At 33.5% G+C, this 25236-nt stretch overlaps 1 protein-coding gene across 12 annotated transcripts in view; it reads right to left on the minus strand.

Moving 5' to 3' along the window:
• The window catches only part of PHF3 (PHD finger protein 3), a 77233-nt gene that overhangs the window by 4862 nt on the left and 47135 nt on the right, over nucleotides 1–25236 (minus strand). For 10 of the 12 annotated variants that reach the window (XM_072832471.1, XM_072832462.1, XM_072832468.1 and 7 more), the window contains 11 exons: nucleotides 22686–24468; nucleotides 16880–17189; nucleotides 14433–14616; nucleotides 11637–11784; nucleotides 11398–11554; nucleotides 9626–9742; nucleotides 7776–7907; nucleotides 6638–6773; nucleotides 3975–4170; nucleotides 3320–3467; nucleotides 1368–1457 (listed from right to left, as the gene is read on the minus strand). In XM_072832471.1, the coding sequence (XP_072688572.1) occupies nucleotides 1368–1457; nucleotides 3320–3467; nucleotides 3975–4170; nucleotides 6638–6773; nucleotides 7776–7907; nucleotides 9626–9742; nucleotides 11398–11554; nucleotides 11637–11784; nucleotides 14433–14616; nucleotides 16880–17189; nucleotides 22686–24468 (3401 nt within the window). The remainder of the gene's footprint in view (nucleotides 1–1367; nucleotides 1458–3319; nucleotides 3468–3974; nucleotides 4171–6637; nucleotides 6774–7775; nucleotides 7908–9625; nucleotides 9743–11397; nucleotides 11555–11636; nucleotides 11785–14432; nucleotides 14617–16879; nucleotides 17190–22685; nucleotides 24469–25236) is intronic. The other 2 variants (XM_072832473.1, XM_072832472.1) reach the window with 1 other exon arrangement.

A 25236-nucleotide genomic window follows, 5' to 3' on the forward strand; every position in this document is an offset into this window, starting at 1 on the left:
AAATGTGCAAATGATCTAAACTATGGTTCTAGCTCTTATAAAAGGTATGTCATCTAAACTGTCCCCTTTTAGAGGTAACATTATAGTGTTTCAGTCAGTTCAGGAAGGAGGCATACTATAAAGTGTCAGGCAGAAATATATGGATAGATAAGAGTGATTCCCAAACTGTCCAAGGGTAATACATTCCCAATGCTTTCCCATGACTTTTACTATCATGAGAAAGTGAAGGCAAGTAAGTGTTTGTAATTTTCTTAGAGTGGTTCAAAGTTTATTTGTATTCTATCAATTTAAATTCTAAAATCTATTATTGAAAAATATATATTCTTTTTAGCTTGAGATCATCCATTTTGGATTATTTCTAATCTTACTAAACAGGTCTAGTCTTAAGATAAAAAATTAATGTTCCTTTATTCAAGATTTTTTTAATGTCTGTAATATGCTAGGTACTATCATCCTTGGAGGGAAAAAATAATTTCCTCTAATGATTAAGTTTTCCTACATAGTCATGTTCTACAAGTTAAAGAAATGATAGAAAATATAGAGAGAGAAAAGAAAAAAATAATATTGTGATAGAGGCTACTAATTATTACCAACTATCTATTCTCGTCCTTTCCTCTTATTACAAAAAGAAGCTTTTTAGCCAGGCACATCACCAACCAAGAGAGACAACATTTCGTGAGATTACATTTCCCAGCCTTCTTAGCAGGTACATAAGGCTACGTTACTAAAAAGTTCTTGCCAATGTAAGTTAGAGGAAGTGAAATGTTAACAGCAATTTCCAGGTCTTGCTTTTAAAACAAACAGGCATTCTTCATTTTTCCCTCTTGAGGTTGATAAGTCAGCTTTGACCATGTTTGACTGAAAAGGGCAACACTCTTGGAAACAGTCAAATAACAAGACAGAAGAAGCCTGGTCCCTGAATGATCTTGTAGAACAAGAGCCCCCAGAACTACTCTGAACCACTGACATATTAAAAAAAAAAACAAACCTCTATATTCTTTGCGCCACTATACTTTTAGGGTCTCTCTGTGCAGCAGCTTAGCCTATGCCCTAAGTGAACAAATGTCTATAATCAAAGCAAGGCAAAAATCCAGGAGGAATCTCAATACATAAACCTAAAACATTTCTTCCAAAACACTGACAGAAATCATTACGAAAGCATACCAGAAAGAAAGAAAAACCTACAAAAGGAATACTGAGCTGTTCTGAGCTTTTAGCAAATGGCTTTAGTTCAGTTTTGTCAGGCATACTATGTAGATTTATAATTTGTATTGGCTCCATCCCCCAGGGTACCCTGCATAAAGAACCCAATGATTTACTTCTCAAATACTCTCTCATGCTAATATAACTAAAGAAATTTTCCTTACCTTGGTTCCTGATGCTTTAATTTTTTCAACATAATCCCAAACTGTCTGAGGCGATATCCTGCCACCTACTTGAATACTATCCGGTAGATCCTAGAGTAAAAAATGAAGATGAGCAACAGAGACAGAATATCTTTATTATAATATTCATAATTCATTCAAATTTAGCTCTAAGACTAATTTCAAATGGTAATAAAAAAACAAGTGAATAAAAAGATTTGTATCATAAAACAAGAAAGTACAGGGGCAGCCATCAAGCTTTACACCTCAAATGTCAACTGCAAATAACTAACGTGGGTACCCAAGATACAACTGAGATAGAATCTGAGGTCATATCAGTTCTCAGCACGAAAGACAGGTAAAGAGAAGCAGCAGTGGCAAGCATATGACACATTGACAATCCAGAATATAAGAGATTTCAGAATATTGCTTTTCTTCTCCAACCTCCTTCTTTCCCACCCCCACCTTTGCTTGGTGGTAGTGGGTAAGGATATTACTTAATCATTAATAGCCGGATTTCAGAAGTAATCGAATTTAATTATAGAGCATATTTTTGCACAGTAAGGAATAACACTGTAATAATGCAAGTTCATATTTTCAAATGGTAGAATCTTTCTGAAAACAGATGACTATACATAAAATCAGTTAACTATGTAATTAAAAATATTTAAAACTAACCAGTATATTTCTTTTTTCTATGAAGCTGAGTCATAAAAAGTATAATTAATTGATATTAAGTTCAATTAAGTTTATTTAAATTATTAATTGCTTTAAACATATATTTGGGATTTTAGTCCTAAACTAAAGTAGAAAGTAGAGATAGAATTCTAGAAAGCAACCACACAGAAACTGGCCCAGAAAGGAGAATAGCTTTGTTTAAAATCAAGTCCAAACTGTTTAGGACTTCTTTCCCATTTAAAAGAAGAGTTCTCATCACCACAGACTGGTCAGACTACATTTCTAAACACATTTGTTTAAAAAGAACAACATCATGGGGTCCAGTCCATTTAATTCTCCTCATATAAAATCAATGTTTCTAAAATTATTTGCCAAGAAAACTATATGTGAAATAATTAAGTTATTAAAACATAATTATAACTTTGGCTTTTTCAAATACTGAAAGAATTTTGTTTTAATTTTTGCCTTCATAGTCAGCATACTGAAAATGAATGGAAAAGGATAATGTAAGATATGAACATAATAGAAAATGTAACCTCAACAAAAATACAGTACAAGTGTATGGATTTATTTTCTTTCTGCATCAACAGAAAAATATAACTTTCTTCAAAATAGTTCAAAAATGGCATACTTTCTCATATACCATAATATAATACTACAGCTGCTTATTTTCCGTAAATACTGCATAACAAGACTTGTTAACAAGGAAAAAATCTTCCTGACAGGCTAACACTGAAGAGCATACTAAGTAGGACAATCTTTTATCAAATCTATATTTAAAGAAAGACTTAGGCTCTCCATGCAGACTCTCATTAATTTTTAATTTTCTGACATAGTAAAGCACATCTTGGAGTATAGGACATGTGGGTTTAAAACTTTCAGAACACAGTTACCTATAGTTCAAAAACTCCATTTGTGGGACACCTGGGTGGCTCAGTGGTTGGGTGTCTGCCTTCGGCTCAGGGCATGATCCCAGAGTTTAGGGATCGAGTCCTAAATCGGGCTCCCTGTGTGGAGGAGCCTGCGCTTCTCCCTTCACCTGTGTCTCTGACTTCTCTGTCTCTCATGAATAAATAAATAAAATCTTAAAAAAAAAAACAAACCCTCCATTTGTGAACTCATAGTTTCATTAATTGAATGGTTTTAGGATCACTGTCTAGTTTTCTTATGAATGAAAATAAAATATTTTTATTATTTATAATATTGTTTTCTCTCCTACTGTTTTGAGAAACACATATGTCAATCCAAGCAGAAAAGGGTAAAAAAGTTCATAGTACCTCTGTCAAATAATCAGGGGAACCAGACACTGGATAGGCTTTGGTAACAAATTTTGCCACAGAAGGCATGTTGATAAAACCTTTCCAGATGAAGTTCAATCGAGCCAGGAAGGTAGACTCAACTTCAACAGTTCCAGGCATCTCTGGACTAAAATATAACATTAAAAATTTTTAGCTTAAAGATATGCTCACGAATAAATCTATTTTCTACTAAGTCATCAATTACTTCTATTTTAGGATATAAAGAAAGCCAAAATATGGAAAGACTATTGATCAGTTTATATTTTCACTTTATAAAACTACATTCGTATTTATGTGATCATGTTTTACAAAATCATCCTTCATGAGTGGTTTAGATGACGTCCAGAGAAGTACAAGCAATTTTTCTTAAATGACCTATCTCTTGCCTCTCTGGACCAACATAATTAAACAGAATTTTAAAGTCAAGTCCCCACCTACAGACTCAAATCTCTAAATTAACTTTGAGTCTTATTCTTTTATTTCAATTAGTTTAGTGTTTAAGAAGGTACAGTTACTTTCTCAAAAGGAAGGTTCCTGAGAAGTATGTTACTTTTGTGTTTTTGAAGACCTCCAAGCATAGTTTGGCAAAGATCTAGAATGATTATTATAGAAACTGTAGCTAAGAGAAAATTACCGTGGAGCAGGAGAGAATGTTGACTTCGGAGACTCTTGTTTCTCCTCTTCAAAGAATTCAGAAGCCAAAATATTTGAGGTTGAAGACAATGCATCTGCTATACTTTCTGCTTCATTATCTGAATGTTTACGAGATACTCCAACAACAACTTTAACTTTTTTTGGAGAAAGATCATCTACAGGTGGTGCCATTCGACCTAACACCAGATGACACCAAAATAAACCATTTTTGTAATCTGAAATTTCTGTAACTTCATCTATTTTTGCTTCTAAAGTTACTCAGTTTTTCTGAATCTGAAACTAATCTTGTTGCATAACCTTAGATCTCCTGGGTAATTTTTAACTATCATTATCTCTCATATTGTGTTATATTACATCTCTCTGATATGAAAAATTAGGAAAAGAGGATGTTAACTAACTTAGATAAGCTGGAATGGAAACATTATAACTAGAACCCAAACTAGGCTTCTTAATTCCCTAGCAATTTTCTTTTAACTCAACTACACCAAATTCCAAGTCTTCAGAACTGAGTAAAACAACTCTGCATCCTACTTTGTGTTACATACAGCAGCAGCTCATGACATAAATGCATAGTGCAGTGCCTAGTTACTAAATATGAAAAATATTAAAGTTTAAAAAATGACATTGATTTCAGGCTATAGCATCAACAAGGAAAAAAATTACTCAGACTTTCTGAAAATAGGTTAAGTGTAGTAGTGTTTAACAAACGTTTTTGTGTGCTACCATAAATTTACTGAAATATTACCATGGAAATGATTAAAATTAACAGAAATGATTAAGAATATTTTTTATTAAGACAGAACTAAATCTGTGTACTTAAAAATATTATCATACCATGGATGGCTTTCTTTAAGAATAACAAAGTCTAAAAACATTCTGCCCTTTAAGTCTTTATCACTGTACAGATTGTAAAATATGTAAACACAACTTTGAAAAGATAGGATTATTTTCATTACAGGAAAATTACTTAATTTGTAAAATAAATTTCATCTAGCCTCTAATCCAAAGATGGTGGACAGCAAATAGATTAACCTAAGAATTTTCATTTTACTGTACAAGGTATGTATCATTCCTTGCATATTATATTATTATAATATTATATTATATTATATTCCTTGCATATTATAGTAAAATAAAATAAAACTTAAGAGCCATGTCTCCAAGGTTTACAAATTTCCTGATCCTCTATTTTTAAACAAACTGAATATAATTTAAATTCTTCCTTAATTACATCCCCATTTTTTTATGCCCTAAATTTAATCAATCTCCAACATCTATTAATATTACCTAATGTGAGTATCTAAAGCCTCCACTTATTTCCAATGACCACTCTAATCACTCTAATTAAAACTGTCATCTCCCACTTGGATTAGTGTAAAGGCTTCCTATGGAGTTTCCCTCCTTCCTCTCCTTGCTTCTCCCACTGTTATTTCTTCTCAAAGTCAGAGATATCTTCATAAAATTACAATCTGATCATGTCATTCCCTTGCTAAAAAACCTTTTATAGTCACTGTCACTGATCTTAAAGACCAAAAATCTTCAACGCAGCTACAAAAGTATATTTTCAGCATTTCTGATCATGATCTGTAAATATTTTATCCCATGATCCATATTTAAACACACACACACCCCTCTGTGGGGGTGTGTGTGCATGTGTGTGTGTGTATATATATATATACACACACACACATATATATATACATGTACATATATGTATGTATGTGTGTATATATATTTTTTGTTATAGATACTCATCTTTATAAGTGCAGTCATTGTGGTATTTTCTATTTTGTTTTTGAAATGTTAATAACTACTTACTAAATTGATTTCACTACTACAAAGTCACAATCTCAAGTCTGAAAGGCAAAAAGATATTACAAAATGTGCTCTATAAATAGGTCTTCAAACAAATCATATCCCTCTCTCCTCTTCTCAAATTCAATTCAAGTTCATGCCATTCCCACTATTCAAAATGGTCTTTCTCTCCTTGTAGGCTTATTTTTCAACCTTCATGTCTCAAATGTCAATTCCTCAGCCACGTCCCCCAATGCCCCAGTCTACGCTAGGTCTTCCTGCTAGCTAAATACTGTACTTCTGTAACTCAAATCATCACCTGTTTGTCTTTCCTGCTAGACTATAGTTTTTCTTAAAGTTTGGATAACATCTGATTTTTTCACCACTATGTTCCCTGCACCAGAAACTGCTCAGCAAGAATTCAATATTTACTGAATGAATGACCAAACAGAAGAGTACTAGAGAAAAGGTATTTTAGGATTTGTTTCATTTGTTATATATAATTAAAAAATACAAATGCTACTTTACTCCTTCATTTAATAAATGACGGTACCATCAGAACTGCCCAACATTTCTGGCGCCTATTCTAATGCTTAAATTCTGGTCTTTTGTCCCCAGGGTTGTTAAGTTTAGATTATACATAATACAATTAATTGTAGACAATAAACTATACCACAGTAACAAACTATACCTCAACTCTGTAGACCAGTTAGTCAAAAAATGTGCTACTTCTCAAAGGGAGTGAACAGGTACCTCCCCTATACTGAAAAAACATAGCCTATCTAAATTACAAACACAAGCATCTTTCAAAATGAAAGCAGCATTTCAGAAAGAAAAAGTTCCAATTACCTATGCAAATTTTACAGTTCAGATCAAAAAGATGTTGTCTGTGTTGACTAGTGGTATCTTTGGACATAGAATCAATCTCTTCTTTTTGTTTTTCAGTTCCTTCCGTCTTTTCCAATGACTTGTTACTTGTAGGTTCCTTTAAAAAAAAAAAAAGTAAAAAGTTTTAGCAAAATTCAGCCCCAATTATTAAAAATCAACTTATATTTCATATTGATATTTCTCTAAAATGAAAACTGTTCCATTCATAGGTTTTTACTTCTTTTAAGATTTTATTTATTTATTTAGAGCAAGTGGGGCAGGCGGCAGCAGAGGGAAGGGAGGGAAAGAGAATCTCAAGCAGACTCCACTCCAAACAAGGAGGCTGAGATGGAGCTCGATCTCACGACCCTGAGATCATGACCTGAGCAAAACCAAGAGTCAGGCACTCAACAGATTGTACCACCTAGGTGCTTCCTTCACTATTTCTTTAAAAAATAAATGCTAAATGTTAATTATGACCTAAAGTAGAACAAAAATTCAAAACATTACTCATTCTTTAAGGCCTCTAAGGGATCCCTGGGTGGCGCAGCAGTTTGGCGCCTGCCTTTGGCCCGGGGCGCGATCCTGGAGACCCAGGATCGAATCCCACGTCGGGCTCCCGGTGCATGGAGCCTGCTCCTCCCTCTGCCTGTGTCTCTGCCTCTCTCTCTCTCTCTCTCTCTCTGTGTGACTATCATAAATAAATAAAAATTAAAAAAAAAAATAAAATAAAAGGCCTCTAAGAAGATTTCATAAATTTCCTCACTGATATTTGAAAGCAAGAAAAGCTATGCCAAGCTCTCATATCAGTCTGCCTAAGAAGCACTTAGAGATTGACAGGCCTACTAAAGAATTCACCAAGTCACAGAGACCCCGGGAATCTACATTTTAACAAGTGCTTAACAGGTGCTTGTGATGCAGATAGTCTGTATAACTACATACAAGAAACAATATTGTAAACACTCTCAAAAAACTGTGAAACCAATAATATGAGCTACTTTAAAATATATGTATTTCTTAAAATTCTTCTTTCACCTTTAAGTACACTTTAGGCAAATAAATCTTTTCTGAATCTTCATGTTTTGAGCACTACAAAACATGACAATTTTATTATTTTTACCTGAATCTCCATGGCTGCTTCCTGTTCTTTCATTGGAGCATCACTCTCAATTTCAATTTCACCTTTATGAGTTATTTTTGTGATTGGTCGTCTTTCCACTTCTCTCTGCTCTTTCTCAATCATTTCTATGGTCTAAAGGAAATATTTTAAAGAAACATTTCACAATTAAAATATATGTATTTCCAAATGTACAGCTTTAAATAATAAGAGCTTATCTAAAAATGAAAGCAACATCACAGATGATTTTTAATTTTTAGGTGATCTTTCAAACAATAAATATATAATGAGTACTTACAAATGCTAGAGACTGTTTTAGTGCGGGGGGGTCATAAGCCTTGAGAAGTTCACATGTAAATTAACCAGAAGCAACTGAAGTGCCATGTAATTTGCAAAGGGTTTCTTAAAACATTGTATTTAGTTGCTTTCTGATTTACTATTTTACCAGCTGCCACCAGGGAAATGAGAAATATCTTCCTCAGATTCCTAATTTGATGTTCTTAACACCTCCCAAAATAATGGAAGTTTACTTAAACACCAAAAATTCTCAGGTAGTCCCTTAGTTGTCTCCTAACTAAGCAGTGATAATTAGTTGAAAAAACTTGGCAACAAAGTATTAAGCAAGTGTAGCAAGAACTAATAAAAAGTAGTCAAGAATGGAATGGGTTAAGAAAGATAAACATGGGTCTGGTCATTAGTCTTGCCTTTGTTAAGTACAAATCATCTTTAAAGAAAGAAATCAAATACATGACCTAAAGAAAGAACAAGCTGGTCTCCAAAGCAGATGGTACTTGCAGCCACAGGGTTAAAGCAGAAGAGAGGCGTACACATATTTGGAATACGGAGGGAAAGAAGTTAAGGTGAGACTGTTTTCAAAATAAAAGGAAAATTTACAAAGGGTGAAAGTCAAAGAAATATATTAATAAATACATCATATCAAGGCCTTGTGCTTCAAACTAAATTTGGCAAAAGACCAACGTGGAGGATTTTAATGCCTGAGGTACAAGTATTATGGAAAAAGAACCAGGTAAACCATGAAGAATTCACATGAACTATAAGTAACCAGTATTTTCTAGAATAAAAAAAGCTAATATTCTGAGGATACTGTAATAAAAAGAGTAATGTGGTCATCCCACTATCACAATAACTTAAAGTCACATATTCTCTTAATTTTTAAAGGTATTTCAAAGTTCACAACATCCAAAAGAAAACTCTTGGCATTGGTGACTTCCAGAATTTTTTAGTTTTAAAAATGGACTATGGTGCACATACTATTTAGGTTACATAACACTTCAGTAGAGCTGGGACCTCATGAGCTACTTAAGCACACAACATTTCTGTATAATGAACATTTATACATGACAATTCAGATCAAGTTTTATCAATGAACGTGTTTAAGGGGAAAAAATCTTGTTTTTCTGAACTTTTGGCATTTGAAACTTTGAATTGTAAGGGATTATTCACCTATAAAATTTTCGTTCTGAATCTAGTGCTAAAAATTACCAATATTCATAATACCTTCAAATTGCATTTTTGAAAAGTACAGATCTGATTAAGATGGACCTATTTTCCCATCTTTCTGATTTACAAAGTATAACAAAATAAAGTTAATTATATAATCTGATAATTGGAAAAAAATGAGAAAAAAGCAGCAGAGATAAGGAAAAACAAAAGATTGAATTTAAGAACTTCATTAATGGGGGATAGTAATTTAGAAGACACACAGAACAGGAAGTTTGTATTATTGTGCACTCTGTATTAAATTACTTCTGTGTGTATATATATAATTTTTCCCCTATGGCTGAAAAATATAGGTTCTGATAATCCAAACACATATTCATAGATAATCTTACATGTCTATTTTCTCTCCGCCTCCATGCAGCTAACTCTTTAGAAGCCAGTTCTTCTGGACTCATTCTTATAAGATGATCAGGGGTTACTTCTCCTTTCAGTACTTTCTTAAATAATATCTGGAAATATTTAAAACAAGAATGAAAGAGAAGAAAAACATTTTCAAAATAAAGAGGAACTGCTGTATAAAAACTTGGAATAAATAAAGATGCAATTTTGAAACCTGATTTATAAATGTTTAATGATTTATATATTATCTACAACAGAAATTTATTGACAGCCCTGTATTCTAAGAACTTATCATCTAAGTCAGCAAAATATACTTTTTTTTTAAAAAAAATCCATGAGAGACAGGGTGGGGAGAGACACAGGCAGAGGGAGAAGCAGCCTCCATGCAGGGAGCCTGACTTGGGACTCGATCCCAGGTCTCCAGGATCAGGCCCTGGGCTGAAGGCGGCACTAAACCGCTGAGCCACCCGGGCTGCCCCAAAATACCCCTTTCATATGAAATCAACACATAGTGGAGAAACGTGTCCAGCAGAATCCTTAAAACGTCTACCCAAAAATTGTATGGAGACTGTTCCCCGCCCCCACCACCCCCACAATAGATTCTTAGAGTATTCCCAGGAACACACATTCAGTCATAATAGCCAACCTGTAGTATAGCTAGGTACTGCATACTACAGTGTAAAAAAAAAAAAAAAAAATTTAAATGTAAACTTTGCTGAATGTGGGGTCTTTCATATTTTTAAGATTTCATATGTTTAAGTTCTAACAAGCTTAGAAGGGACTCCAAAGCAAAGAATTCACTGCAAGAATGAAACCTAAAGGAAATAAATGTTTACTTACTGAAGAAGAGCTTCCTGACTATATAACTGAAGTATCTGATCCGCTGGACCATGATAACAGATTGTACAATGTAGATTTTTCTTAAGTGGCTGTTAGTATACCTCAAGGAAATACCTCATATCACACACTATATACTGAAAATATTATTATACAAATTGACCAACTTATTATGTAAAACTATTATAAAAATTAAGCAAATATATAAGGAGTTAGCTTTTAGATTTCCTCTAGTCCCAAACAAGAAATGCCAGGAAATGATTAACAGTTCAAGTAAAAGATACTTAGAATTAAAGTCATATTTAAATTAGCAACATGGCGGGGCACTTGGATGGCTCAGTGGTTGAGCATCTGCCTCTGGCTCAGGTTGTGATCCCGGGGTCCTGGAATCTAGTCGAATTCCATATCAGATCCCCACAGGGAGTGTGCTTCTCCCTCTGCCTACCTCTCTGCCTCTGTCTCTCATAAATAAATAAAATCTTAAATAAATAAGCAAAATGTTTTAAGTTGTATTCTTTTTTTTACTAAATGTATTTATTTTCTTAAGGAGTGTTACTCTGCTTTTAAATTTAGATCAGAAGTACCAATATAGTATTTGTTATGAATGCTGGCTTAACAGTGTTTTTAAAGAATACATATGAATGTATTTTTAATAAATTGGATTAAATAAGAGACAATGGGGAAAAATTCACATAAATCAGGTTAAGACAGACGTCGTATTTTACATTTTAAAAGACTCATTTTATAACACTAGTCACCACTATGCAGAATTCATAACTCAGTTCAGCAGCAAAAGACTATTAAAATGACAGTCTCATATAAAGAAATAAATTATAGATCTATTATAATCTTAAAAAGCAATGTATTTAGGAAAGCTGAAGCATAAGTAGCTATAGACATGAAGAAAAACATGAACAAAAACACTTACATTGTTTTTAGGATCTTTCAAATTGAACATCAAACTTCTGTATTTGTTCTTATATTTAGCATCGGTGTCCCGAAAAAAAGAGAAAAGCTCTTTTTCAATTTTTGTGGCAACTTTTGCTGCTTTTTCCTCTGGTACCTTCAAATTTGATTCTGTAAGTCTTAAAGTTAGAATAATTCAATTATTCTTCAAATATGTGAAGCATATATTATTCAATTTTGTATAATTATAATGCATGTTACCTTCTCATAAGAATGTCTTTGAGAGAATGTCTGACACTTTGTCTGATCTGATCTGCAGAAGGCTTAGAAGTAGAAGTAGTAGGAACATGCACATTAGGTATTCCCTTTTCACTTTTCTTCTTTTTTATCTCTTGCTTCTCATGAGCCCCTAAATTAAACAATTATCAAAACTCATTAAGTTGCTTTTAAAAAGTCATCTTCCTTTTTAATGCATTATGTAAGTTTACAAACAAAATTGACTGATTAAAAATTACTATTCAGAAATAAGATCAGAACCCATACTCCACACTGAAATATTTCAGGCATTAAAATTCTAATCTATGTATGGTGACAGATGTTAACTAGACTTCTTGTGATCATTTTGCAAAATATACAAATATCCAATCATTGTCACACACTTGAAACATAATGTCATATACTAATTATATCAATTAAAAAATTCTAACTTAAATGAATTTTAATTACAAATTAAGTGACTAAAAAGTGGCCCTAAAGCTATGAAACATACCCTTTTCCCATTTTATTTTTTCACATTTTTTAAAGTTTTAATTAAGTAATCTCTATACCCCACATGGGGCTCTGACTCACAACCCCGAGGATTAAGAATCGCATGCTCTTCTGACTGAGTCAGCCAGGTGCCCCTCTTCAACAATTCTTAAATCTATCATTTTTACCACTGATGTTCTTATTTTCCCACATAACCAACTTTGATGAGACAGTCCAACATTATTTACTACATCCTTGCATCCTAAACACCTTTATCCGCTCTTCTTTAAACATCTGCATTTGCAAAACCACAAGCACCAGTAAAGGCCAACTTTATCCTTCACCCAAATAGCCTACAAACAGCCAAGGGCAACTGGAGAAAAAAACTGATGCTAACAGATCACTTTAATTTTAAAACCACAAATCTTAAGTAGACAACAATCTGTTCTAATCCTATTGTTTTCCTAGTAAGTTTCCTCTCACACATCCCAAAATATCTATTTTACACTTTTTCTCCTTTCTTCTCAAATCAACAATACCTCCTTCCACAACTTCAACCTCGTTTGATTTTCTTCACTTCATATTTCACTAAAATGACTGCTATTCACATCTTCCCATCACCAAATCTAACCTACCTGCATTTATCCTCCCTTCTACCATACACAGTCATCTTTCCCTACTATTACACTGGTGTCTTTTTCTACGACCAACCCTTCTATGTAAATCCCATCCCCTTCTGTTTCTTCATGGACTTTGAACCCCTCAGTTATCACCTCCTTCTCCTACATCATCAAATTCTCTCTCTACTGGATCATTCCTGTAGTCTTACGAATATATCTCCCTTAAAAAAAATTCTTGACCTCACAGATCTTTCTAGCTACCACACCATTTCTGTTCCCTTTAACAGCAAAATTACTTAAAACAGTAATCAGTATCTCTGGTTCCTCCCTTCCCAGTCTTCCAGTAAAGTGGCTTCTATCCCCAGTGCTCCACCAAAACCATCCTATTCAAGGTCACTAATGATTTCCACTTCACTAAATCACATATGATCTGTGTCCGTGTTATTAGATGTCCAAACACTGGACACAAGTGATCATCCCCTCCTCCTTGAAACTTCATCATGGTCTCCCACAGACCACCTCTTAGTCTCCTTTGCTGGATCTTCTTGTCTTAACTTCTAAATGCCGATATGTCCCCTAAGAGCTATGCTTCTGCCTCTTTGTTATCAAGCTCTTTTTGTAGCTGTTTATATCTAAGTCTATGATTTTAAATAACTATGCACTGATATATCCCTTATTTATATACCACCTCCTGAAGTCTTCTCTAAACTCCAGACTCATCAGCCAAAGATTTACTTAAACACCTTCACCTGGATATCTAACAGGCTAAAAACACCTAAACATAATTTTTCAAATTTTCCTCCCCAAATCTGTTTTTCTCAATAAATAGCATTAACATTTATCTAATCCTCTGGTAGATTCTCTTTTTCAGCTACCTATAACTAATCCACCACCAAGTTCTGCCAATTCTACTATATAACATATTAGAATCTGACTACTTCTCATTCCTCTATTGTACCTCTGTTCCAAGCTACCATCATTTCTTTCCTCGGATACTACTACAGACTCCTAACTAACCTTGTTCTCTCCTATTCTCCTATAGTCTAATCTTCATAGGAAAACCAGAGTAACTCATCATTCCCTTGTACAAAATACTCTGAAGCTTTCCCATTACATTCAGAATAAAATATAAACTCTTTGCCATGGCCTCAAACTTTTTACGTAATTTTCTATGAACTCATCTTGGCCATCGTTCTCTCTCTCCTATTACCATCCAACCACTCCACGATAGCTCTCGTGCTCCTCAAATACCAAGTTTATTTCTACCTCAAAACCTTTGGACTGCACCCTGCCCAGTCCTCCAAAAAAAAGTTCCCATCCCTTCAAATCCTATTCACAAGTTACCTTCTCCATTCTATCTAAAACAAACTCCCTCTACTCTCTGCAACTGTTACTCTTCACCCCATCTACTTTTTCTCACAGTGCCTATATGCTGTATTTCTTGTATTTCTACTTATTGTCTTCTTCTCCTATTAGTGTGTAAGTGCCATGAGGGAGGGTTCTTACTAAGTTCATTAGTACTTCCTAGAATTTAGAGCAATGGTTTTTAATTTCAAGAAAGGTCAATCATCTAAGCTATTTTTATTGTCTTTAAAACATTAAAATAGCTAAATTTCCCTAAATATGATAATTGATGGTATATGGAATCCAACTTTATTAGTACATAATTAATCTTTATTGGTCTTACTACCTGGCTTGGAGCCTTTTTCTCCTGTGCAAATAACAGTTGTAGTCTCTTTTGGTATTTTTTCACTTTTTTCTTCTGAGGATCTCCGAGGTAAAACTGGTTGTCCCATCTTTCGAAGAGGAGCTAGCTGCCATTTTTTTATTTCACTGTCTCTACAGTCTGCTGAGTTTTTGCCTTCACCAGGTTCCTGGAAGAAAACAGTATTTAACTTATTAGAATGAAAACTACTAAAGCAAGGCTTAAGAGTACGTGGATGAAAAGAATTAAACCTAATTAGTATTACAAGATAGCAAATATCATATTGTTTAGCCCAATAATTATTTAAGTTTTTTTTTAAAAGATGTACAAAAATAACTCTCAATAGCAAAAAGGAGACTCATTCTCCCACTCAAAATCCACATTAAGCACCTATTCTGCAGAACACATAATAGCCTATAAAGGGAAACTAAAAAACGTGGATAACATTTTCCCAGTAATGATATTAGAAAACTATGTACAAGAGTTCTTTTAGTTTATGTGGATATGGAAAACAGAGGGAGAGATTGTGGAGAAATAGGTATCATGTTTTTCACTATTTCCTAAAACGTATGAAATCACACCCACCTGTAAGTGTCTCAATTAGTCTCATTGTATCAATTGGCAATTTTAACTCCCATAAAGTACAACAAACCATCAGAATACCTGCTACTCTCATCCTAACTATAACCCACCACAACGAACTCTAGTGAACTAGAATTCTAAGACTTTTTAAAGTAATGAATCACATCATGGTAGTGTTTGAAAGATAGAAAAACACTATGATATATAATCATAGGTTTTTATAGGTTGAAAGACACAGTACATACAAAAAACCTGATTTTCTCTAGACTTGGAATCCTCTAATTTTTTTAAATTTATTTTCTATCTCTCCAACTAGACTTGAGAGCAACAACATATTTCAATCAGCGCAATATACCCAAGTCTGGTACCATGCTTGGCACACAATAAGAACTCAATAAATGGTTCAACATAAAACCTAACAATAAGAAGTAGTATTTTAGGAAAGCAGATTCCATAAACTAAAATGAGAAAAATCCAAATAAGATTCAACAGTTCATCATCAAAAAGAAAAGGAAGCAGCAATCATTTCATTTGGGTGGCACATATATTTACAAAATCAGACTAACTTAATTTCTTTTCTGACATAGAGAATGAATAGAGTGGTTTCTCAAACATCTAATGTTTTATGTCTTTTTAGACAAGATGGAGACAACTTAGCTAAACAACAAAACAATGAGCTATATTCCTGACTGGCCAAGATATTACATCCAAGAAATGATGATTAATAGTTAATAATTAAAAGTCTTCCAAAGATGTGCTATGAACTGTTCTCAGTGGATCTCTCAATTCTAAATCATCAATTACTTTGGTGCTAATTAAATCAACAGGAAAAGGAATAGCAAATGTCAGAAAAACATAATCTGATTCTCAAAAAGTCTGAGCAGTCAGAAAATGCTGGATGCTACAAGACTAGCCAACTGAAACTTAATCCAGATTTGTCCTATATAGAGTATCTCAAAGAACTGAGTTTGTAAATAATGAAGATGATTTTGGAGAAAACATGCTTATGATTCTTTAATCTCAATGGCTGGATTACAAGGTTTCCAAAGTTCCTTCTAACTTTCCAATTCATGTTCAATGTCTTTTGGGTTATTATATTGATTAACCACATATATTTTGTTGCCACTGTTGTCTCTTCCCTAGTACTATAATAAATCAAAATAGAAAAATCACGTAACAAAAATGTTGACAGTGAAAATCATAAAATAGAAAAATGTAACAAAAACGTAGACAATGAAAATTTGAAAGTTTAATCAGATAAAGCACTGAATCTTCTGCAATTGACTATCTTGAAATTTCTGTTTAGAAAAATACATTTAGAAATTAGTTAAAAATATAAGATAAGGGAAAACTGACAACCTTTTTAGGAAAGAAATTATGAAGTGAAGGTTCTAAGCAAACACTGGCACAAAGTCAAAAGAATTAGGTCTATTTTTCCTGAAATAGACAAAGTAATTCTTCTACCTGAAAATAATAATGTAGAATGTGGCTTATGAATTAGTACATATTTATGGACTGAAAAGTTTTAAAAAGTGTATCAGCAAACACAATGTACAGCTTAGTACCACTTTAATATCACAAGATCACACACATGCTATCAAAAAAAAATCCAAATATCAACCTAGAGACTAGAAACTACACAAAACTTTGTAAGAAATAAGATCTACATTTTGTGAAGATTTCACTACTTGTTTTTTTCACCAAGATTGCCAAAGTATTTTAAATAAAATCCATCCATTTTTGGTAAAACAAATTTGAAAATGTACACTTAAAACAATGAAACCCAAAGAGAAATTTCAAGTTGCCAGACTATACAGAATTAAGTAAAAAGAATGCATTAACGAGCTTACCCGTTTTAAAATTTTGACCTTGTGCTTCACTGTGTCTTCTATATATTTGGTTTTGTCGTTTGTCGGTGTGTGCTTTGATAATCCAAGCTTTTCATATTCCATTGTTCTATCTTCACTCTGGACTTCAACTTTAGCCTGGTTTTCCAAAATATCTGAATCTACTATTTCAGTCTTTTTATCTTCCTCAGCACAACATTTCACACACACGTATTCTTTGTCTTCTTCTCCCATTTGTTGTGCTTGACAAAGACTTAAACCAACACAATCACCATGAAACCAGTCATCACATCTCCCACAGCCAACCATAAACCTGGGAAAAGGGGGGGGGAAACTTTGATTCAATACATTTTTTAAAAATGTCAAAAATGAGCCTAAATTTTTAATCATCTTCTATTTGTTTTCCATCTTTACCCATTCTATTGGTTCAACATGGAGCAAGTTTTCAAAGAATATTCTATGAAGAAGGAACTTTTAAGAAGTCAAATATATTCCCTGTAGTATGAGAAAATACAAAAAAAACATAAAATGAAAAAAAGGGTAACTGATCTTTGTGAGCATACTATGTAGAATAACAAAGTATAAAGTAACATTTCTCCACTGAAAAGGGTGGTTAAGAGCTATGATAATCTGATCACAGATAATGCATGAAAGTTGAATTACATTTATCCCACAGATCTGAAATCTTATATAAACTGAAGAACCACTTATCCAATGAATAATTTTGAATGCCAAAGATTGGAATTAAAACCCAACTCAACAACTAACATAATGGAGACTCTCAGATTGTTTATTAACCATCTTAACTATGTCACTATTTACTCTTTGAGCTCAAAATATTCTGGTTCATGGTGTCACAGTGATTAAGCTGGAGAATTTTTCTTAACATACTTCCGAGTGCAGATTTCCTTACTACTGATCATGGTTTAGATAATAAACTTGTTTTTCTGAGCAAAAATCATTATATCTTAACATGAAGGTATTAATATTAAGGCTGAAATTTCTTTAATTTCCTATCCCCTTATAAAGGTTTCCCTTTACTGCATTTTATCTAAATAACTTCATTAACCAATGGAGAAAAAAAAAAAATCACGGGCACGAAATTTAGGAGTCTAAAAAGCTGGTTTTCCTAACTTAGAACTATCTGGAATTACTTTTGAATAAAATGATAAATCAGATGTACAAAGAGATAAGTTACTCTTATCTTCAGAGATAAGTTACTTTTTAAAAGCTCTTAACCCATTGTTAGGTAAACTAGAGAGCTCACTTAAACATGTAATTTTCCTTTCATCTTCAGGTTGGTAATTCATGGTATGTTTGAAAGATTAAGAATAAAAAGGACAGGAATATTCTTTAATGAATTAAAGACTTTCTGCTTATTTTGCTAACAGTGGCACCCAACAATGCCAAAACTCATTTTAAAAACCTGTGTCCTAATGGGAAAATGCTTTACGGTAACACAATGCGTGATAATGGCCAACTCTCTAAATAATTAAGAGGTTTTAAGGTTGAAACTATTTTTTAAAAAAATCACTTTCAAATCTTCCAGGTCTTGAAAAAAGTCACAGCAAATACTCATTCCTCAACAGCACATTTCTCTCTTCCTCACGTACCCTTCTATTGTGTATCAAACTACTGCTGTGCATTAAGGAAACTTGACTTTGTGTTTGATTCACCATTCTTTACCCTAACTACGAATGCCTGTGCTAGCTTTATCCAGTAAGTAATCACTTACCCAAAATGATGGGGGGGGGGGGGGGGGAGCACGAAAGACACAAAACAAGAAAACCTCCTTTCTCATGTAAAAAAAAAAACCAAAAACACAATTGTTTTAGATTTGTAAGCCAGAAGGAAAACTCAAACCATATGGTATTTGCAAGATAAAAATGGTCTATCTAGGCTTGGGGAGATTTTAGATGGGTCCATGTTCCAATGATACATATCTTCTAGCCAACAGAGTTTGGAAAAATGCAAGTGCACAGTTTTTCTCTTTCAGGTTGCAAAGTTATAAAAACTATTTCTTGAGAGCGGGTGGGTACATGTATTTCTTTGAAATACTGAAGGAAAGCTAGCAGTTGTTTCCCTTTATTTCCACTATCAGAGCTACATTTTGATTCCTTCAAAGCAAGTCTAGACTAGTTTCAGTAAGACACTACCTAAAAACCCATACATCGTGGCCATGGCTATGTGTTTAACCCATATTCAAATCTAAATATCAAATTATAAAACGCGTATTAAAAATTACAAATTCTTAATCAGGAAAGTTGTTTTATGACAAAACTCACTAGGTAACTGTATTTCATCATGCTTTATTTCAAGTCTACTTTGGAAATGTTTCCTGAAACTTGAAGCTCTGAAAAGCAAATCTCTGTGCCATCTCCAGAGGTATCTTAATAGTTTAGGATTTTATAAAAAGATAATGCAGTTAAATAAAATTCTGAAAAATCACTGATAAAAATAATTTCCACATGTCCTAGGGAAAAATAAAATTCAACTTGAAAGTAAAACTGATTTGCAAAAATGTAAATATGGTTCATTTCTAGGTCTAAAAATTAGAAGTACTACAAATTTTACGAACTATAAAAAAAGGCCTATCACAAAGAATATTTTCTTCACTTTTTGTATTACTCCTCATGGTTTTAAAATGTGTGTGGTGGGTAGTATGAATCACATAGCTAACAGAATTACCCCATTTCCCACTCTGGCCTTGAATTTCTGATTACTAATAGGCAAAATCACTTAAGGAAAAGACTATAAGCTGGATGTTAAATATTTCACTTAAAAAAAAAACAAAAAAAACTAACGTTGTATGGAGTTTACCAATGGATCAGTTAAGTAAACCAGGCAAGCATGAATCAGTTAATTGGGAGAGTTCAGAAATATGTCATGTTCTTCTACTGCTAAGTGTTCATACACAAAATTTAAAAATAAAAAAACTAAGACTCTAAGACAAAAACTAAAATTCTAATCTTTTTGGCATAAACCAAAAAGAAATTTTCAAGTTCCTTCAAAGTAAATCACAAAGGCAAGTAACATCTGAGAACTCCTGTTCCTAGCAGATTTGTGTTACAATAATAATGCACCTGTTACAAGATGGGTCTTCAGTTCTGTTATGTGTGTGACAATCTATTACTGTGAATGTATATACATTCACGGGATTCTATTCCACATAAACGTTCACTGTTTTTGTCACTAACAATCTAATCTGCAGATAAAAATCCATGAATCCACCCTGCTATGGAGGATTTGTTTTTAAATTTCATCCAATGCACTAAATATCTACAGCTGGGCAAGAAACTGCACTACAAACTAAAAATATAAACACCTGGAGAAATACCAGAAACTGCAATAGGTAATATAAAAAGACACACTTCTTCCTTTCTAAAATGCCAATTAGCTTATGTAAACATAAATCCAAAGACCTTTTTTTTTTTAAAATGAGTACTAAGTAGTCCTGTTTTTTTAAATAATAAATATACTATGTTATAAGGCTGAATGAGGAAAATAAATGGAAGCAAAAACGACAGCTTGATGTGTAAATTAAGAGTCCATACCTACTGTTTTAGGATATATATAGAAGTTCCCTATGGTTAAATATTTATTACATTTGGTGATTCCATCAACAAATCTATATTTAAAAATATAATTTCCAACTGGAATCACAGACAAGGACGCTAACTTCAGTTGTAGTATGTGTAAAATGCCGAAGTTCTTAAAATAGTCCCTACAGAAGCAAAACTATCACAAGCGTTAGAAAAATGTCATATTCACACTAGCTTTTCAAATGGCTAGTGCATGAAATGGATGAAAATTATTTACAGATATGCCATTCCTAATAAATTCATAGTCTTACACATGGATTAAAATAGGAAATTTACATGCTGTATGCCAGGTATATTTTTTGAGTAAATTCAATGTATATAAGCATGATATATCAAAAAAGTAGTGAAGGCTAGTTAATATGTAAAGAAAAAACAATCACTTAGGCTTCTTTATTCACAAAATTGAAGTAATGTGAAATGTTGCTTCCCAAATTGATTGTTTCCAATGTCATTATAATAGTATTCATATTAACCACATAGGGTAAACTCAAAATCCCTACGTATCTAATATTCTAAATCATTTTCCACACTGAGGCAAAATAAACTCTAGGTTTTATAGAGCAGATACAAAAGGTGGCCTGGGAGTGGGGGAACCACAATATGGCTTAACACTCAATCTTCATTTTAGGAAAGTAACTGTTGATTGCTCTTAAGTTTGGAGCCATTGTTAAAAAGCCTGGGCAAACTCCTGAGGATCAGGCCATCAGAAGAGCTTATCTGCAACAAAGCTATACGGTAACATACTTAACATGACTTCCAACTCTAGGTCCAAATTTCATTTTAGAAACTCAATTCAAGTTAAGGCTCCTATTCCATATGTCAGTGTAATGATTTTTAGAATATTCTGGCAGAGAGAAAACTGCTGACTTAAAAGAATACTTAAAAGCACCACTCAGCCCTTAATACTGAAAATTAAACACGCCCATTTTAGCATATCTGAATAAGGTGCTTAAAAAAAATCTTAAAAAACACATATGTGAGGAGAAATGTAGCACTATATTCAAATAAAACACAAAAACTGGAATATGTTGTTATAAGGAGTAACCACTGACTAAAAATAGGACATGGGCTGAATCATAAATGAAGACATAAAGCTCTGTTATGTCTTTGACATAACAGTTGACATAAAACTTATTTTTTACAGAATCCCCCCAGGAACTCCCAACCACTCTCCCCAACCACCACCTCCCACACCAAAATAATCACACAACATACTTTACTAAATTGTCCCTACCTAAAAAGTTTCATTTTTATGTAATCTGATAGTGCTGGGAAAAGTCATCCTAATATTTACTTTCATGAGTAAGGATAATATTACAATGTGCAAGTTATAATGTTCTTTTATGTCAATGTTGATAGAAGTTCCAACAGCAATCTCAACACTTGAACAGGATAATCTTGTAGCTGCAAACTCCACTTCATCTCCTGTTTTCCTTTTCTTAAAAAGCTAGCAAATAAAAAATACATGGGGGAGGGTCGGGCAGTGTCAAAAAGCTATACAACACTGAATCTTAAAATCACAAGATTAGAATTCACAAGAAATCCTTCAAATCCCTAAAACGTTCAAAAAAGAAATACAGGTTTTCTCTCTATTCTGCATTACATAGACAATTCACCTGAATAATTTAACAGTTGTTTTAGCTACCAAACTTCATTCTAAGGTCAAGTCTGATAGTTATGAAGTGGTGGTATTTAAGTCATGGTAAATAAGCTTCATTTACAAAAAAGAAAAAAAAATCTTCAAAAGAAAAATAGAATTTCCATTATGACCTTTACACTTTATTACTAGTTCTGCTAATGCCAAATAAAATAATATATAACTTACAGACCCAAAGCAGTATAACAATTTTCTGATTAGCAGCAAGCTCTTTTTCTTCTTTCAGATGCAATAACTAAACCACACTCTCTAACTGGTTACAATAACAAAATATTTCCATATACCAGCCATTGGTCGAGCTATGCTTTTTTAAATGTTCTGGGATGATATATTTATAAATTCAGTGGCTTCAACTTTCTATCATTTATCCAGGATTGATGAGGGGTTTTTTTGCTTCTGTAAGTCTTTGTATGTTAAGTAATTTCTTTCTATAAAAAATTCTCACATAACCACACCCTAAAAAGCAATTTCTCTTTAATGTACCTCTCTCTCTCTCTCTCTCTCTCAGTCACAGACACACACACACACACACACACACACACACACACACCTGTTGCCATGTGGTTTTTTGCAAAACCCACACTGCTTGCTGGGAGTCCACATATATTTGCTTTCAAGTGAAGAACTATGATCTGAGCCTTCTCTTTTTATAGTAGCTATGTTGTCTGGAATGAACAATGGTGGCTCATCCAAAGAAAAACTTTTGCTGCTTCTTCTTTGGCGGGGTTGTAGGTTCTTCTCAGGTTTTTTAAGCTTCAGTTTATCTTCCTCCTTAAAATGCTCTACACCACCTGTATGTTCAAGCTCTTCCTTCACATGACTATTGGTTTTCATTGCTGCAGCCAGCTGTTGGGGCTTATGGCATTGCTTCTGGATGGAATGTAATAAATGTCCAGTTTGTGTAGGATGAGGGGGTTCTTTAGAGCAACCAGGGTGACCATGAGGCTTATCACTCAAAGAATGAGTTAAGGGTTTGGAAACCTGCACTAAATTTTGATCTTGTGATGTTTTTTTCAATATAGAATGAGCTTGATTTTTCACAGATTTAACACCAGAATTGCAACTCTGAATTTTTGAATCTTTCTCAATTTGTTTTTTTCTCACTTTGACCGGCCTATGAAAATTTTGCTGAGATTCTGGTTCATCAACATTTCGCTTCACACTCTTGACATTAATTTTAGTTTTGTTATGTATTAATTCATGCTTTGCTGCAACAATTTTTTTCAGAGTATCTGTGGTCATGTTTTGCTTAGAATGAATTATAGGTTTTGTTTGTTTGGATTTTACAGTTTTTGACTCTAAGCAAGAAACACTACTTGACTGGCTGTTTCTGTCATCCTGAAGGTTTGCTATTTCATGAGGCCCCATTTTAATACTTTCAACAATATTCAACTGTTCTGAATTCTGGTCAGGTGCATCGCAAATAGCATTTTCTAAAATATTACTCTCTGGTTCAAAAGCATTAGTATCAACCATCTCTAAGTTTGAGTTATTAAATTCTGTGTTTTCCAACTGCTTATCATTAGACTCTGTGTCTTTACAATAACCCAATGGTTCTATTTCATTTCTTTGAAAGGAGTTCTTAGCTTTATCAGAAACTTCCATGGTATTCTTCAATTCCAAATTACATTCATTTACTTCATCCACAGAACAAGACAAACCTACAAGGTTCTTTTCAGTCTTATCTGGATTTGTACAAGCCACAGCATCAGAAAGAGAAGCAGAAGATGCAGGTTCCTCAATAATTTGGTCATCTTCATGGGATAATTTTATTGTCTCATTTGATTCTTGTTCAACTTTTCCCTTTTCCCTCACTTCTTCAACAACAGTGACATCTATTTTATCAGAAATAGAATCATTCTGTTCTTCTTTATCTGAAAACTTAAACAGTGGGCTAGTAACAGTCTTGACTTTACATTCCATCAGAGCTTCATTTTTCTTTTCTTCAATACTAACACAAGTCTCTGAAATGAGCGAACAATTTAATTCATGAGATGGCACATTTGCTTCTCCCTGATTATTACACTCCTGCTTAGAATCTAATCCAGCTTCATCCTTCATTTCAAGACAAGGTGACACTGAAGAATGACTTGAAGACACGGATACTTCTGGTACCACTTCAATTTGTCCAATATGTCGGCTGCTCCTTCTGCTCTCCTTATGGTACTCAGGTTTCGGTGACACAGAAACTTCTTTAATCTGACACCTTTCTGGATGTTTCACCCCTGCTTTAGGGGCAGATACAGTCTTCCCAGATGCCTTTTTTGTGCTATTTAAAGGTGCTGCATTTGAACGCTTGGCAATAGTGCTTTGTCGCAAACTTCTTACTTGTTCTATCACAAGGGAAAAAAATAAATAAAAATAACTTAGCTATTTTGCCATGTGTTTTTATTTCAATACAATTTAGAATATCACTTCTTTATTCTGAGCTATAAATTTGCATATTTCAATGAAAATGTACTGAATAGTTACACATGATGATCATCACATATTATACATACATACACACATACACACACACACACACACACATACCTGTTAAATTTTGTATTTATCAAAGTTCTATAAATTCTGGGGCAGGAGAAAAAACTACAAAATTCAGACTGATACACTTTACTAGAAAGCAAGAATGTTTATAACAAGTTTCTATAGTAACTAAGCTAGGAGTAAAATAAGTAAAATGAGCTTCCTTTACATTAATGCTCATCATAAAACTATCATACAGTTTTAAACACTAAATATCTTTTTTCTAACATTAAATACCTTTTAAAAATATATATATATTTTTTTTAATTTTTATTTATTTATGATAGTCCCACACAGACAGAGAGAGAGAGGCAGAGACACAGGCAGAGGGAGAAGCAGGCTCCATGCACTGGGAGCCCGACATGGGACTCGATCCCGGGTCTCCAGGATCACGCCCTGGGCCAAAGGCAGGCGCCAAACCGCTGCACCACCCAGGGATCCCAAAATAGTTTATTTATACCGAGAGAGATAGAGAGAGAGAGAGAGAGAGAGAGAGGCAGAGACACAGGCAGAGGGAGAAGCAGGCTCCATGCAGGGAGCCCGATGTGAGACTCGATCCCGTGTCCTCAGGATCA

Source organism: Canis lupus, chromosome 7 (genome assembly GCF_048164855.1).
Source record: "Canis lupus baileyi chromosome 7, mCanLup2.hap1, whole genome shotgun sequence".
Lineage (NCBI taxonomy): Eukaryota > Metazoa > Chordata > Mammalia > Carnivora > Canidae > Canis > Canis lupus.